A 13142-nucleotide genomic window follows, 5' to 3' on the forward strand; every position below is an offset into this window, starting at 1 on the left:
ACAGGTTCTCCTGAGCTGGTCTGAACCGGATCCAACAGAGCACAACTTCCAACACTTGTACACTTAACTCATGTCTTCATGGAATATTAATTATTGGAACAAAGGGGTGTGCATTTGATGCATACTATTTGTTCTCAGAATGGTTTTTTGATCTCCACGTCTACAACTTAATATGAAACTGTTTATTTTTTCACCCATGCCAACTCTCCAAGTACCAATCTTTTACTTTTTCATTAAAAATAGTATTTATGTTTTATGAGCCTTTATTTTATTGCTGTTGTGAAAGTTGCTCAGGTGTGTCTGAGTCATTGTGACCCCATGGACTATAGTCTACCAGGGTCCTCTGTCCATGGAACTCTCCAGACAAGAATACTGGAGTGGGTTGCCGTTCTCTTCTCTAGGGGATCTTCCTGACCCAGGGATCAAACCTGGGTTTCCTGCATTGCAGACAGATTCTTTACTGTCTGAGTCACCAGGCAAGCCTCCAAAATAGTATATATGCTTTATGAGTATTTATTTTTAGTGTGTTTCAGAGTCACCTCAGTCATTTCTTTGACTCTCTCAGAAGTCATGACCTCTTTCTCTAGTCTTTTCCTTGCTCCAGAACACCCGTTTCTTAATAACTTTTCAAGTTCAGTAACTTCGTACAGTCTTAACCTCGGCTTATGTCCTTACCTGAGAAATTCTGACACATACTGATTTGTTTCCATCAGTCCAGACCACTGATCTTTGGGTTTTGTTCTTTTGTTGTTAGTTCTGCTCCTTGCTGTTGTGGTTTTCTTTTTCAGTTCTTCAAAGGTATATTTCTTTCTTGTTTTTGCAAACAAGCAAAAACCTGTGTTTACTAACAGCTCTGAGAGGTGTACATTTCAAAGGCTGATTAAGCTTTGGAGGGTATAAGACGATAGTTCTTTCATGACCACTCGAGTCAAAATTGTGAAAGTCAACAAATATAAAGGAAGGATCCTAACAAGAGCAAGGCATGTAAGCAACCAGCATGTTTTCCCTTAGTGTGAATAAACTGACAGGACAGAATTTCTGCTCTTTTAAAGTGAACCTGTAACCTCTTTTAAAGGAGCCATATGTTCCTAAACCCTTTACAAAAATAATATTCCCCACACCCCCAACACTAGAGTAGATACAACAGTATTGAATTGCTATCTAAATGAACAGACCTCAGGAAATGGAAAAGTTGTTCAAAGCTAACATGGCAGCCTAAGAAACAAAGTCCTGTATGGGAAAAGTTTGGAATCATGGTGAATGGAAATGTTTCCATGATCGCTTGTATCCTTGGGGTTGAAGCCTTTCCATCTTTTATTCTTTTCTTTTCTTTTTTCCCCTATTTTTATTTCTTTTTCTGTTTTGTAAATAAGTTCATTTGTATCATGTCCAAAGCTATAGTTTTTGAAAATTTTAGTATAAAATCAGAGATAGCTCAGTTGAGTTCAGTTGCTCAGTCATGACCGACTCTTTGCAACCCCATGGACTGCAGCATGCAAGGCCTCCCTGTCCATCACCAACTCCTGGAGATAAGGGGAAAAATAATGGGATAAAACTTAGAAATTCAATGTATTAATGCTATTTCATTCTTATGTCTCATGGACTTTATATGGTGAAAAAAGTTCTAGTTGGTTAGCTTAATCTGAAAGATATTTTTTTGAATTACATGACATTGTTAGCTTGAGGTGGTATCATGATCTGTATTTCTTCCCTCTGGTTTGGGGTTGTATAGATGTGTAAGGGGTGTCAGTAAGTATGTTCCAGGGATGTAACTCATAGAGAAATTCTCTACTAACCTGGAAATAGAATAAGCAGGCTGGCCACCCATAACAATGCTATCTAAGGACAAGCTCTGTGAGTTCATGATCTGTCAGTAGTTTGAGCAGAGGCGCACAGGTTTTGAAAGTAATAGTGTAATGATGGTGACAAGCTAGTGGACTGAATTATCTCCAATGTGTTTGAGCATTTGTCATAGTAACATAGTTATTGAAGATGCAAGACTGGAGAAGGAATCTGGCCTGAATAGACTGAGTACTGGCAGAAAGGAGTGAAGAAATCAGGACAGAAGACCTTTTGGAAAAGGGCAGAAATATCAGTGGGGGGATGATTACCTGAGGCAGAGATAAGGGAAGGAAGTTAGGAACAGAAATGTTTCATGAAAGTTCCCCAGTAGGAGAGAGCATTCAAAATACCTTGAGGTAAAGAACACTGAAAAATGCAATAAGGATAATAAAACTATAAGCTCGAAACTTAAATGATTCTTTAAATTCAGAATATCTTATAATAGACTAAAAAGAATTGTGGCTAAAGTCAGAAGTCTGGTTCTGAGTTCCAGAATTCACTAGTTTCTGTGTGATCTTGGGTAAATAACATATTCTCTGAGCCTTAGATTTTTGATTTATAAATTGTTAGATTGGTCGCATTTAATGCTGAATAAGTTTATATTGGCTAAATGAATGATATCATAGTAAGTGGATTATAATCTTGTTTGCACTGCCCAACATCCTGTATATCCAGTGAATTCATTATGATCAGTGTTCCTTTTATTACAGGGCTCTCAGTAGCTCTTATCCAGAACACCTGAAGGGATTCCCTGGCGAGGACCAATAACGTGACTGAGTTAATCATCGCCGGTCTTTTCCGGGACCCAGAGGTGCAGCGAGCGTGCTTTGCGGTGTTTCTCCCCGTGTGCTTGGCCACGGTGGTGGGCAACGGCCTCATCGTCCTGACGGTTGGAGTCAGTCAGAGCCCGCGTGCCCCCATGTACTTCTTCCTGAGTCACCTGTCGCTGGTGGAGATCAGTTACTCCTCCACTGTTGCCCCTAAATTCATCACAGACTGACTTTCCGAGATTAAAACCCTCTCCCTGGAGGGCTGTGTGGCTCAGATCTTCTTCTTTCACTTCTTTGGCGTTGCTGAGATCTTCCTGCCCACGGTGATGGCCCATGACCGCTACGCGGCCATCCGCAAGCCCCTGCACTACACGGCGTCATGAGCCGGCCCGTGTGCCGCCGTCTGCTGGCTGCTTCCTGGCTGGGGGCTTTTTTCACTCCACGGTTCAGATCATTATCACTCTCCAGTTGCCCTTCTGCGCCCCAACGTGATTGACCACTGCTTCTGTGACCTCATCCCCTGTTCAAGCTTGCCTGCGCTGACACATTCATGGAGGGGGTCGTTGGGCTGGCCAACAGTGGATTAATCTCCGTCTTCTCCTTCCTCCTCTTGGTGTCCTCCTATGTTGTCATCCTGCTCAGCCTGAGGAACCGTTCAGCAGAGGGCAGACGCAAAGCCCTCTCCACCTGCGCCTCTCCCCTCACGGTGGGCGCCCTGTTCTTTGGCCCCGCCATCTTCCTCTACATGCGGCCCGCCTCCACCTTCACTGAGGACAAGCTGGTGGCCGTGTTCCACACGGCGGTCACCCCCATGCTGAACCCCGTCATCTACACACTCAGAAATGCAGAGGTGAAAATCGCCTTGAGGAGGCTGTGGGGCAGGAACGTTAACTCAGGGGTGGAGTAACAATGAAAACCTTAAAAAACTGAGCACGCATATGCTGACTAAACAAGTTTGCTTTTAGTGAACTACGGGGAACAGAGCGAAAGCTCACCTAGTCATGACTATTTTGTATTTTAGGTGAGGGCTTTAAATTCCATAAAATAAATGAGATGCCTTTCACAGCCCTCTGTATTTTGGAGAAAGTTGAAAATTGAGCTGCGTTGCTATTTTCCTTCATGTTCTATAGTACACAGGGCATGGGCTTTAGGGAGGGATCGCCTGGATTGGATTCCCACTCCGTCACCTTCTACCTACGAAGCCTGGGTTTGTTTACTTTACCTCTCAGTGTTAGCATGCTGTGGTGTGTGGAAAGATTGTGGTCCTGGGAGAAAGAAGTTTACGTTTTATTCTTTCTCTCTGTCAATGTGCTCTTGTGGGAATCCCTGGAAGGCTTTTCTATCAATACTTCATCTTATGTCTAGTTAAGGAGTGTGGGGGAGAAGGAAATGCAACCCACTCCAGTATTCTTGCCTGGAGAATCCGATGGGTAGACGAGCCTGGTGGGCTGTGGGCCATAGGGTCCCAAGGGTCGGACTCGACTGACATGACTTAGCGTGCACAGGGAGTCTGGTATGGGCATGTACCCACTGGTATATTTAAAATGGGTAATCATCAAAGGTTACTGTATAGCACATGGAACTCTGCTTAATGTTATGTGGCAGCCTGGATGGAAGGGGCATTTGGGGAAGAATGGATACATGTATACCTATGACTGACTGCCTTCACTGTTCACCTAAAACTATTACAACATTGTTAGCTAATCACCTAAAGCCCAATACAAAATAAAACTTTCAAAAATGTTAAAAACTGAAAAAACATTACTAACAATATAACTATTTCAACTTTTCTAGTAAGTGAAACTATTATTTGATCTCCCATCTCTGTGACATCTGCACTCAGCACACCTCTCTCATTCTTTCATATACTGTTATGGATGACTTTTCAAACCAGTAAGAATAGTCTTGACCAATTAAGTTTGTCAAAGTTCACTTAGCAGTAATCATCTTATCAGTTCTTGACAACTGTATACATAATTCTATCATAGCAGGAAGTTTTTCTCTCTGATTTTTTTAAGTGGAAAAAACACAAAGGCGATTTTTAGGAATTTATGTTCTCAAGTATCAACCCTATTAAAGTTGTATATTTTAAAAAAAATACTTAATTTTAGTTTCCCCCCCTTCATTAACCTCAATCCAATGCCTCAAATTTCACGGTAGGAGCTTTGTTTCATGAAAGTAGGACATTGTTAGAATGGAAAGGTCTGTGGAAGGTGAAATATAATAAAGCTATGATTAATCATTCACATGGGCTTCCCAGGAGGCTCAATGGTAAAGAATCTGCCTCCCAACGCAGGAGAAGCAGAAGAGGAGGGTTTGATCCCTGGGTCAGGAAGGTCCCCGGAGGAGGAAATGGCGACCTGCTCCAGTGTTCCTGCCTGGATAATCCCATGGACAGAGGAGCCTGGCTGGCTACAGTTGACAGGGTTGCAGAGATGGACGTGACAACAACTGAGCAGGCATGCGGCCATTCATGTCCTTTTCCCCCAAGCCTTTAACTTTGTGTAGGCGTATAGCAGATTATAGCAGATTAACAATGTGTGATAGTTTCAGGGGAACAGCAAAGAGACTCAGCCATATATATATAAATATTCAACCATTCACATCTCCATCTGAATAGCTTTACAAGACCCTTTCACCGACTCAATGGACATGGTTTCGGGTGGACTCCGGGAGTTGGTGATGGACAGGGAGGCCTGGCGTGCTGTGGTTCATGGGGTCACAAAGAGTCGGACACGACTGAGCGACTGAACTGAATTGAATTCCTCTCTAGACAGTTGTTATCTGTGCACCGAGTTATGTGCCTGTGTGTATGTGTTAGTCACTCAGTCATGCATGGCTTAAGCCAAGATGTTGCCTGTTTTTGTATGACCTGTGAGCCAAGAAAGGCTTTTACATTTTCAAATGGTTGACAAGATTAAAGTGAAATAATATTTTGTGATACATAAAAGTGAAATGAAATTTAAGCTTTGTTGCCCATAAATAAGCTTTATTGGGTTACAGTCATGCCTCATTATTTTACTTTTTCTGTCCATGGCAGCTTTTGTGTTGGAGAGGTTTGGCTGAGTAGTTATGACAGAGACTGTGTGCTCTGCAAAGCCTGTATGTTTTCTTTTTTTATGTATGAAAATCATCTTATATTTGTTTATTAATTAATTTTTATTGGAGTAAATTGCCTTGCAATGTGGCCAGTTTCTGCTGTGGAGCAAAGTGAATCAGTCACGTGAGCACATATGTGCCCTCTTTAGATTTCCTTCTCATTTAGGTCACCAAAGATCGCCGAGTAGGTCTCCCCATGCTGAACAGGAGGTTCTCACAGGTTATCTATTTCATAGAGAGCAGTGCAGGCATGTCAATCCCAATCTCCCAATCTGTCTGACCCCTCATTGTCTCTTGGTAACTATAAATTTGTTCTCTACATTCATGACTCTGCTTGCAAAGCCTGTATATTTTCTATGTAGCACTTTACTGAAAAAATGTGCCAGCCCCTGGCTTCAGCCAGTAACATTTGTTGCTTACTCAACAAGAAGTTGGGGGGTCAGTGGACCCAGGGTTGTTTCGTTATTCCTATGATGCCTGAGAATCTGGCGGGTGCCCCTTCAATTCTCTTGGTTGTCCCCTCACGGCTGCAGGATGTCTACAGCAGCTCTTGGTACTACGCGCTCACATGTAAGAAGAGAGGGTTTTCATTTTATTTCGGAGAACAGTTCCAAGGACTTCAGAACAATTCTTATTTTGCTCTTATTGAGCAGAACTAGGTCATATGCCTATACCTAGATGCAAAGGAACCTGGAATAGTAAGTAGTGGTATAAACATAAACAGGGTAAGCTGACCGATGCACATCTTCGTTTTAACTTGCAAAACAACTTTTCTTAAGGTGAAAGTTGTGTAGTACTCTCCCTAATTGGTAAAGAATCTATATTTTTCTTATAATGGCAGAGTTTAACTAGCACTAGGCAAGTGTGGCCATAGTCAATGGGTTAATCTTCACCAGGTTAGAAAATAACATCAACCTTTTCTGAAAATTTATCACTTTAGGTGAGCAAATAGTCTCATACCACAAATATTTTAACAAATGTATCTTCCTGTACTCATTTTAAAAACTCATCTTCCTTAGATGTATTAAACTGAATCCTTCAACAGAGAAAAGATTTTGACTTATAGCTTCCCACAGAAACTCAGCGATGATATATACATAATGAATGTAGATTTTCTAAAATATTTGGAGATTTTATGCAATTATTGGCTAATCTTCTTCCTAGTGTTTTTTAAAAATATAATGGATAATGAAAAAAAATGATAATGGTTAATTCAGACTTTGCACTTTCAAAAGATATTATTGGATTGGCCAGAAAGTTTGTTTGGGTTTTTTACATGATATCTTATGTTAAAACCTGTAAAATAATTAAAAATATATGCTCAAAATAGTCTCTTAATCACTAGTTGAAGCTTGGCATTTGTTTTCAACTTTAATTTTAATCAGGCTAAATTAATGACAGTTATGTTTAAGACTGGGAAAGAGCATACTGATCTTACAAAGTGTTATTACGCCATTTGTAAAACTATTCACGACAGGAAATTTAATACAGATGAAGTCAAATCAGAGTAGTAAACTCACATGTAGTGTTTTCAAACCAACATCCAGTTTAATATTGGTAAATATCAATTTGGAAAAATTTTATTTCCTTCTGAGCAGGGTATCTCAATAGTAGTGTGGTGATTTTGGCTCAGATTATCTTTGCTGTGGTAGTACAGGTCTATATTCTGCATTGTAGGGCATTTCTTAGCCTCTCTAGCCTCTGCCTGCTAAATGCCAGGAACACCTCTTTCCCACACAGGTAGGAAATGAAAAAAATGTCTCCAGATGCTGCCACATATCCTCTTGGGGGCAAAATCACCCATGGTTGAAAACCACTGTTCTATAGCCTCACGCTCATCCGCACCAAAGGCCAGGAGAAGTGCTGTCTCAGTTTCTGACTTTGTGGTCCATAATTCCTTGAACCCGTCCTTGGGATAGTGTCATATGTAAAACCACATGACTGAGTTCATGATAAGCAAGAGCTGGGTCTAATTGCCCTCAGAACAGAATAGAGCCCCATAGCCTAAGTGCCCTGAGAACACTGGGTGAAATTACTTTAATATATTCCCTATTGATTTCTGAAGTTATGTTACCTACAAGGAAGTTTGAGATGTTGGTATCCAGGTCCTTCTTCCCATGAAGTAGGTGCCTGATGAGGAAGGGGAAAGGCATGGCCTCTCTGGGGACCAGTCTTCTCTCATGTGATCATCATACACCCCCTCCACCCCCAGTATCTCTCAGCAACGTGAACTCAAGGCTGAGCTGCCGAATTCTTATTTCTCTGTGGAACGTCTGAGAGGCAGTCTACTGTGCTCTTGTTTCTAATCAGGTGGAATAGACTCACTGGCTTAGTCTCAGCATTCCTAAGGCTGCAGGGAGAGCAGATCCTCCATCTGGCAACTCCTGAGATGTATGAGCTCTGGCACATAACTTGGCCTTAATGCTTGGAGATTGAAAACTGGATGTGCTCAGAGCACTATTCACATTCCTGGGGTCAGAACAGATAAAAGGAACAGTAGTGAGACCGCAGAGGCCCAGAAACAGTGGGGTTGGTTTTGTTTGTGAGGATGTGATAACTATAATTCCCCTTTGAAAGCAAACGGAGTGCGACCAGGAAGGCCATGGTATTTCACAAAGTGCTCTCACGCTGGCCTGACCTTTGCCTGAAACAAGCACTCTGCTAGACCTGGGATTCAGGGATGGAAAGATGTGGTCTTGGTCCTTGGTGACCTTTGTTCTTTCAGTGTTTTCTGAACTTCTGTGGTGTACCAAATACTGTGCTAAGAAGGCTAGGATGATCTGTATGCACTGTTCCTCCATCCTATGTACGTTCACTGACTGTAATTTTGTGCAGGTGCTTCAGTTAGCACTGGAGATGGAGCGGTAGCAAGACATAGTCTCTGCTCTAGAAAGTCCACAGTTTGGTGGGAAAGATGGTCACATAGCACAATTATAATTCAATGTGTATATGGATTGCAGAGATGGATTTCCTATTTCTGAGAAGACTCTAAGGTTGTAGAGTCTGAATGGTAGCATTTCATATATGCAAGGGACTATTATATAATTTAGCTGCTAAAGGAGGAAGTCTTTTGTGTTATTTCAGATCACACACCCAAATTACTGCCTCCTGGTGGCTCACTTCAGTTGATCAGTCGTGTACGACTCTTTGCGACCCCGTGAATCGCAGCACGCCAGGCCTCCCTGTCCATCACCAACTCCCGGAGTCCAACCAAACCCATGTCCATCGAGTTGATGATGCCATCCAACCATCTCATCCTCTGTCATCCCCTTCTCCTCCTGCCCTCAATCTTTCCCAGCATCAGGGTCTTTTCCAATGAGTCAGCTCTTCGCATCAGGTGACCAAAGTATTGGAGTTTCAGCTTCAACATCAGTCCTTCCAATGAACACCCAGGACTGATCTCCTTTACAATGAACTGGTTTGATCTCCTTGCAGTCCAAGGGACCCTCAAGAGTCTTCTCCAACACCACAGTTCAAAAGTATCAATTCTTCAGTGCTCAGCTTTCTTTATAGTCCAACTCTCACATCCATACATGACCACTGGAAAAACCATAGCCTTGACTAACGGACCTTTATTGGCAAAGTAATGTCTCTGCTTTTTAATATGCTCTCTAGGTTGGTCATAACTTTCCTTCCAAGGAGTAAGTGTCCTTTAATTTCATGGTTGCAGTCACCATCCGCAGTGATTTTGGAGTCCAGGAAAATAAAGTCAACCACTGTTTCCTGGTGGCTACATCATGGTTAAAACATAGTGTGACAGAATTTATTTTCCTGGGACTTTCTTCCAATCCAGAGGTGCAGAAAGTCTGCTTTGTGATATTTCTGCTCCTGTATGTAGCCATCGTGCCGGGGAATTTCCTCATTGTCCTCACTGTCATGAGCAGCAGAAGCCTTGGCTCCCCCATGTACTTCTTCCTAAGCTACCTGTCCTTTGTGGAGATCTGCTATGCCTCGACGACAGCCCCCAGACTCATCTCAGGTCTGCTGGCTGAAAGGAAAGCCATATCTCTGTGGGGCTGCATGTCACAAGTTTTCTTTATCCACTTGTTTGGTGGCACTGAGGCTTTCCTGTTCACTGTGATGGCCTATGACTGCTACGTGGCCATCTGCAAGCCCCTCAGCTACACCACCATCATGAACCGGCAGGCGTGTGCCTTCCTGGTGGGAGCAGCGTGGGTGGGAGGCTTCGTGCTTTCCTTGGTCGATAGCCTTCTCGTCTTCCACTTGCCCTTCTGTGGCCCCAATGTGATCGACCACTATTTCTGTGACGTGCTTCCCCTGCTCAAACTTGCCTGCTCTGACACCTTCCTCGTTGGTCTTCTGATTGTTGCCAATGGGGGAACCCTGTCTGTGATCAGCTTCGTGATCCTCTTAGCCTCCTATGTGGTCATCTTGCTGCATCTGAGGACTCGGAGCTCCGAGGGGCGGCGCAAGGCCCTGTCCACCTGTGGGTCCCACATCACCGTGGTCACCTTATTTTTTGCTCTCTGCGTCTTCATCTATCTGAGACCTTCCGCCACCCTGTCTGCGGACAAGACGGTGGCCGTGTTCTACACGGTGATCACCCCACTGCTCAACCCTGTCATCTGCTCCCTGAGAAATGCTGAAGTGAAGAAGGCCATGGAGAGGCTGTGGGTCAGAGCAGTGAAGCCAGAAGAGAGGTAGAGGCTGAGCCTTGGTCTTGATCCTTGGGTTTAAGTGATGCCCTGTCCAAACTGAAGGGGTAGAATGAGATGAAGGACAGTTCCCAGGACTTGCTAATTTTAGAGTTACTCTTCATCAGCTTCACTGTAATCACTTACCATATATTTTCTCTTACTGTTACTTAATTGGCCACTTTTCTGTTAGATGTGTAAATTGTTTCTGAAATTTTATAATATAAATAACAATGTTCTAAGTTTCCTGAACAGAAATCTTTAATGATACTGATTTAAACAGTTTTTTGCTATAGAAACCTTGCTTTGTTAAAAAGTGTAATAACTTTTGATGCGTGGTGCTAAATAAGTTCTTAATGCTTGTAACTCGACACTCATTAAATTTTTTCTTGATGAGGAATAGGATTTTATATAGTCTCAACTCATTTCCCCACAAGAGATTTATTAATTGAAAAAGGATAAATATGACTTTACAATCAAGAATCCTGGAAGGCACTCTTTTTAGTAATTAGACACATTTATGATATTTAGACTGAGAGGCACACAGCATAATTGCTGCAATAGTCTTGTCAAAAGTATATAATGTCACTTTAATCATAAATATCAGTTAAGCCTGCCCTGAAGAATAGTTTGCAAGGAAAGAGATCAAGATGGTAGGATAGGAGGATGCTGACTCACCTCCCTTTATGAATATATGAAAACTACAACCGCATATATAGTGACTCTCACTGCAGTTAGTCTGGGTACTAGCAGAATTCTCCTACAACCAAAGCTGTGAACAAAGATCCACATGGAGTCTGCTAGTAAGGGAGGAGAAGCAGACCCATGTTTCCAAGGGGCACAGGAGAGGAGCGAGTGTTACAAGGTCAGGAATCCTCCCTGGGGAGTGAGAATTTAGACCCACACCTCGGTACCCCAGCCTTGGTTCTGATACTGGTTTAGACAAGCCTCTTATGGAAAACCGGTGAGGATTCCTGGGGGACTCTGCTCTTGAAAACACCGCACACACACACTTGCTTACTTCCAGTCACAGCACAAAGGCAGTGGATTAAAAGCTGCCTGTTGCTCCTGCCGCTTACCAGGATCACCCCGTGTCCCCAGGTCCTCACTGGGCTCCTGTTCCACCCCTCTTGCTCTGCTGCTTCTCCCCACTAAGGCAGGGGCTGCACACTTCGAGGGAACGAAGTCAGCTTGGACCCTGGTCCCACTTCGACTGGGGTGGAGGCAGCCGTTGCCAGCACTCGCTTTGGTGCACGTGCTCGAGAGGCAGCGAGACCAGCTCCCGAGTGGAGATAGCCCCCGCCAGAGCGTCTGTCATTGTGCTCGCTCTCTGAAGGGAGAGAGGGAAGCTACAGGACAGAGACCTCCACCCCTGGGGCGTGCATCCCCTGGGCACACTTGGGAGGGCGTGGAACGAGCCCAGTGGTGTGGCACCCACTGCCCAGACCCCCGCCCATCCTGTAACCGAGGTCCACACGTGCGTGCTAAGCCACTCCAGCTGCGTCCCCCTCTGTGTGATCCCATGGACTCTATGTAGCCCACTGGCTTCTCTGTCCGTGGCATCTCCAAGCAAGAATACTAGAGTGGGTTGCCATGCCCTTCTCCAGGGGATCTTCTGACCCAGGGATCGAAACTGTGTCTCTCTTCTGTTGCAATGGCAGGTGGCTTCTTTACCACCAGCACCACCTGGGAAGTGCAGCTGCAGGACCTCACACCCCAGCCAGCTCCCAAAGCAGGGTGGAGACCGCCATCCACCCTGGGAGAAGCCCGCTGCTCTCAGGCCTCCTGGTTCACCTCCTTGGGCAGAGTCCACCTCCAACAGGGCGGGACGGCCGCTGCGCAGGGGGAGCTCCCCCCAAGCCACGGGGCACACGCAGACACACGGGCTGCCTCCTCAGGAGGACGTGCCCCCAAGGCCGGCACGGGTGACAGCTTCACAGTTTCATAGAGAAGGTTAGACAAAATGAGGAGACAAAGGGATAGGTTTCAAATGAAAGAACAAGAAAATAATCCATGAAAAAACCTGAGTGAGACAGAGAAGTAAATTACCTGATAAAGAGTTTGAATCAACCGTAACTGAACTTGGGAAAAGAACAGTTGAACACAGTGAGAATTTTAACAAAGATTAAGGAAATATAAAAAAGAACCAGTCAGAGCTGAAGAATACAGTAAATGAAATGAAAACTACACTAAAGGGAATTAACAGCAGATTAGATGATTCAGAAGAATGTATAAGCAATCTGGTAGATAGAATAATAGAAAACACTCAACCAGAACAGCAAAAAGAAAGACAAATTTAGAAAAACGAGAATAATTTTCGGAACTCTGTGACAACATCAAGCATACCAACATTCGCATTTTAGGAGTCCCAGAAGGATAAAAGAGAGAAAAATGTATTCAATACTTTGAGTTCCCAGAGCACTTAGCTAGAATCTTTTCAAGCCTTTGCTACGTAAATTTCAGCATGTATTTTTCTTACCCCTCCAGCCCCGACTCTGCCCCTAGACTTTAACTCTTGGGTATATGGCATGAATCTTACTCATTTTTATACCTTGCTCTTAATTATATACAGTAACACTTAATAAATACATGGTCTATTAAATTTCCAGAAGTCACTAGTGCTTCAGATTGTAAGTGAACAGTCGTTGTTGCATCTGTATTTTCACCTCAGCCATCTAATCAATAAACCGATATCATACTGCTTGAGACAAATCAATAATCACTGCTTAATTTTTTTCTGAGAATAACATACATTGGCTGGAGAATCCAAAGGACA

At 43.5% G+C, this 13142-nt stretch overlaps 1 protein-coding gene across 1 annotated transcript; it reads left to right on the top strand.

Annotated features, from left to right (window-relative positions):
- Positions 1 to 9371: 9371 nt before the first annotated feature.
- On the top strand, positions 9372 to 10376 carry LOC136175702 (olfactory receptor 4X2-like). The gene has a single exon (XM_065945945.1). It carries the CDS (start codon positions 9372 to 9374, stop codon positions 10374 to 10376), a length of 1005 nt encoding a protein of 334 aa, XP_065802017.1.
- Positions 10377 to 13142: the final 2766 nt, after the last annotated feature.

The sequence above is a fragment of the Muntiacus reevesi genome, chromosome 9, assembly GCF_963930625.1.
Source record: "Muntiacus reevesi chromosome 9, mMunRee1.1, whole genome shotgun sequence".
Taxonomy (NCBI): Eukaryota; Metazoa; Chordata; class Mammalia; order Artiodactyla; family Cervidae; genus Muntiacus; species Muntiacus reevesi.

Coding starts and splice junctions, on each gene's coding strand:
- LOC136175702 (XM_065945945.1), top strand. CDS start 9,372: ATGGTTGCAGTCACCATCCGCAGTGATTTTGGAGTCCAGGAAAATAAA.